Source organism: Furipterus horrens, unplaced genomic scaffold (genome assembly GCF_987537825.1).
Source record: "Furipterus horrens unplaced genomic scaffold, mFurHor1.1.pri manual_scaffold_3, whole genome shotgun sequence".
Lineage (NCBI taxonomy): Eukaryota > Metazoa > Chordata > Mammalia > Chiroptera > Furipteridae > Furipterus > Furipterus horrens.
The window spans coordinates 67929449-67933398 of NW_028327173.1; the positions used below are offsets into that span (position 1 = coordinate 67929449).

Below are 3950 nucleotides of genomic sequence, written 5' to 3' on the forward strand. Positions count from 1 at the left end.
TATGAGTCACTGAGGCCCTTTGATTTTCACTTTAAAGTCCTTTCACCCATTTCTCTTATCACAGGAGCAAAGGTGGTAGAAAAGAAGGTGGGAATACTCCAGATAATGTCTAATAGGAAAGGGGGTGAAGCATTATCATGGGGAAGGTAAACTTGGTGCATTGTCTATTTGGGGGGTTTCATTTTTTCCATACTGTTCTTATTGCTTAATGGAGATCTGTCTGAATCTTATTGAATGTTCCATTTAAAACAAGACCATCAGCTACTGCTTTCCAGACTGCTGTAAATCCAGGAAGTCTAGCAGACCCAGAAGTCTGACTATCCACTGGAATAGACCAGCCTCTTCTAATATCTTAAGTATTCTAATCCTTTTTCCTGTCAAGTATTTCCTTTTCTTTTCTCTGTCCTCAGAGCCCCTCCCCACCACTTCCACTCTCCACTCTGTCCTATATATTGACATTCCTTTGGATTCAATGCCAGGTGATAGCTACCTTTCCTGATCAGAGCTCATCCATGGCTCCGTGTGTTTTACACTTCCTGGTCTCTAAGCACAAAAGTGGCTGGCTGTAAGTTAGAAGGCTTTTTTCCCCCAGTGAACTTATATCTTCGCGTGCTTCCACACTGGGGGGCCTCATAGCATAGCCAGGTTATGAAGTCACTCACCTGCATTAGTCTGCTGGTGTTACCCCATCATTTAACAAATGTTAATTAAGCACTTATTATGTGTTGGACATTGCGCTGAATGTTAGGGAGTCAAAACAAGTAAGCCACTGTCTCTATCTGTGAGGGTTTCCAGGTAACCAGGAAAGAACAGAGTGGAAGGTATTTAGCTCCACCATTAACTTTCTGAGATTTTCACCATAAGCAAGGAGAGCATGTCCAAAATCAGCTGTGGAGTATGATCATTTTTCTCTTGATCCATGGTTGAGGAATGCATTCTTGTCGGTCAGAACATTTTTTAAATGGTTGACTGTCCTCAATACACACACATAGGTGCAGCTTTTTTCATCATTTTGCACTGCTTAAACTGTGGACAGCCTAGAATCCCAGAGTTCTGGAAAGCACGCCCCAAATCCTTAGCTGAATTCAACATGACCCCTTGCCTCCTATTTTCCCATTGGCTCTTCCCAACCCCAACATGGCTTTAGAAAGTTCAGTTCACACTTGGCAGAAACCAGGTACTGACTAATTGTTGACCTAGGCCTTTTTCAAAGCTTAAGTCAAATCATTTTGAGTAAAATCTAACCAAAACCACCATTATATTCCTTACAGTCAAACTGCTATAGTAGTCAAGGGATAGTTCTTCTGAACTTTCTGATTTAGCTGGAAGGAACCTCTTCAGTGACTGGTTACTTTTCAGAAAGAGTGACTAAAACCATAGTTTCCTTTTCCTTTTAGAGGCAGTTGTAATTATCTAGGACAGATCCGAGGACATGACTTTCAGAATCCTCATGTCTTTCTTAGAAGAGCTTTAGGCCAGCAAGGCTAGAATGTGCTTGGGTGGGTCACACAGCATTCCTGGTCCCCTTCTCTGTGCTTGGATTCCTCCTCACTCTCCTGCAGAGGCCCAGAGGGGAGGAGAGTGGAGATGGTGACAACTTTCACACCATTCGCGGAGTCTCACAGCAAAGCTAGCTTGTTGGGGCTGGAGGAACAGGACAGGAACTACATTGAGTTCTGCTGTTGCTAGGGGCAACCTGGTAACAGTACATATCAAAATTAATGGCAAGTATTCCGGCACCTCCACACCATCCCCTGCGGGTCCCTTCTGTGTGCAATGGACGGCATTGTCCCAGACATAGCAGTTGGTACAAAGCGGGGATCGGACGAGCTCTTCTCTGTCTGTGTTACTAACAGGCCCTTTATCATGAGCAGCAACTCGGCCTCCACAGCAAACGGAAATGACAGCAAGAAGTTCAAAGGTGACAACAGAAGTGCAGGTGTGCCCTCCAGAGTGATCCACATCCGGAAGCTCCCCAGTGATGTCACTGAAGGCGAAGTCATTTCTTTAGGACTGCCCTTTGAAAAGGTCACCAATCTCTTGATGCTGAAAGGGAAGAACCAGGCCTTCATCGAGATGAACACAGAGGAAGCAGCCAACACCATGGTGAACTACTACACCTTGGTGACGCCTGTGCTCCGTAGCCAGCCCATCTACATCCAGTTCTCCAACCACAAGGAGCTTAAGACTGACAGTTCACCCAACCAGGTGCGGGCCCAGGCAGCCTTGCACGCGGTAAACTCGGTTCAGTCGGGGAGCCTGGCGCTAGCTGCTTCGGCTGCTGCTGTGGATGCTGGGATGGCGATGGCTGGCCAGAGCCCAGTGCTCAGGATCATCGTGGAGAACCTCTTTTACCCGGTCACCCTGGATGTGCTTCACCAGATATTCTCCAAGTTTGACACAGTTCTGAAAATCATCAGTTTCACCAAGAACAACCAGTTCCAGGCACTGTTACAGTATGCTGAGCCCGTCAGTGCCCAACACACCAAGCTGTCACTGGATGGGCAGAACACCTACAACGCTTGCTGCACCCTCCGCATTGACTTTTCCAAGCTCACCAGCCTCAATGTCAAATACAACAATGACAAGAGCCGAGACTACACTCGTCCAGACCTGTCCTCCGGTGACAGCCAGCCCTCATTGGACCAGACTATGGCTGCGGCCTTTGGTGCACCTGGTATAATGTCAGCCTCTCCGTATGCAGGAGCTGGTTTCCCTCCCACCTTTGCCATTCCTCAAGCTGCAGGCCTCTCTGTTCCCAATGTGCACGGGGCCCTGGCCCCTCTGGCTGTCCCATCGGCAGCAGTGGCGGTGGCGGCAGCAGGCCGATTGCCATTCGAAGCCTGGCAGAGGCTGGAAATTCTGTCCTGCTGGTCAGTAACCTCAACCCCAAGAGAGTCACACCCCAAAGCCTCTTTATTCTTTTCGGCATGTATGGCGATGTGTAGCGGGTGAAGATTTTGTTCAATAAGGAGAACTCCCTGGTACAGATGGCAGACGGGAGCCAGGCACAGCTGGCCATGAGCCACCTCAATGGGCATAAGCTGCACCGGAAGCCGGTGCGCATCATGCTGTCTAAGCACCAGAATGTGCAGCTGCCCCATGAGGGCCAGGAAGACCAGGGTCTCACCAAGGACTATGGGAATTCACCCCTGCATCGCTTCAAAAAGCCTGGCTCCAAGAACTTTCAGAACATCTTCCCACCCTCAGCCACTCTGCACTTCTCCAACATCCCCCCTTCTATATCCGAGGATGACCTCAAGATCCTCTTCTCCAGCAACAGCGGAGTTGTGAAAGGGTTCAAGTTCTTCCAGAAGGACCACAAGATGGCGCTGATCCAGATGGGCTCAGTGGAGGAGGCCATCCAGGCACTCATCGGCCTGCACAACCATGAGCTGAGTGAGAACCACCACCTGCGGGTGTCCTTCTCCAAGTCCACCATCTAGGCTCCACCACCATGGACCAGCCTGCCAGGCAGTCCCGGTGACAACTTCCATCATTCCAGAAAATAGCCACTTTAAAAGCAGCTGAAGTGACCTTAAAAGACCAGAGATTTTATTTTTTTAAAGAGAAATCAAATCAGTTTACCTGTTTTTAAAAAATTAAATCTAACTCACCTTGCTCACCTTAGAGAGATGGGGTGCCAGCCTCAGGCTCTTGGTGATGCATGGACATTATGCTGCTCCTCCCTGGCCCCTTGCCTGTGCCTTCTGCAGCCTGCAGGGTAGGCAGTCCCAAACCTCCATTCAGTTTTCTTGTGCCTTAAAACCTATTGCTCTGGCAGGGCCTTCTTGCAGTAGCAAATGTTATAGCGGTTTGGGGACTGAGGGGACAGCCTCCTGCAGGGATCGTGTGCCTGGTGTGGCAGGAGGATGCCAGCTGCAGGATCTGCCGGTACCCCAGTTTGCTCATTTTAATCAAGTGTATGATTCTCCCCACACCTGGCTTGA

At 49.1% G+C, this 3950-nt stretch overlaps 1 protein-coding gene across 1 annotated transcript; it reads left to right on the forward strand.

Annotated features, from left to right (window-relative positions):
* The first annotated feature begins 1735 nt into the window (after positions 1 to 1735).
* On the forward strand, positions 1736 to 3625 carry LOC150015240 (polypyrimidine tract-binding protein 1-like). Its single transcript, XM_090271720.1, is given in 3 exon segments — positions 1736 to 2668; positions 2747 to 2827; positions 2830 to 3625. Coding segments are annotated over 3 exon segments (1590 nt in total). The 5' UTR covers positions 1736 to 1776; the 3' UTR covers positions 3447 to 3625.
* The last annotated feature ends 325 nt before the right edge of the window (positions 3626 to 3950 follow it).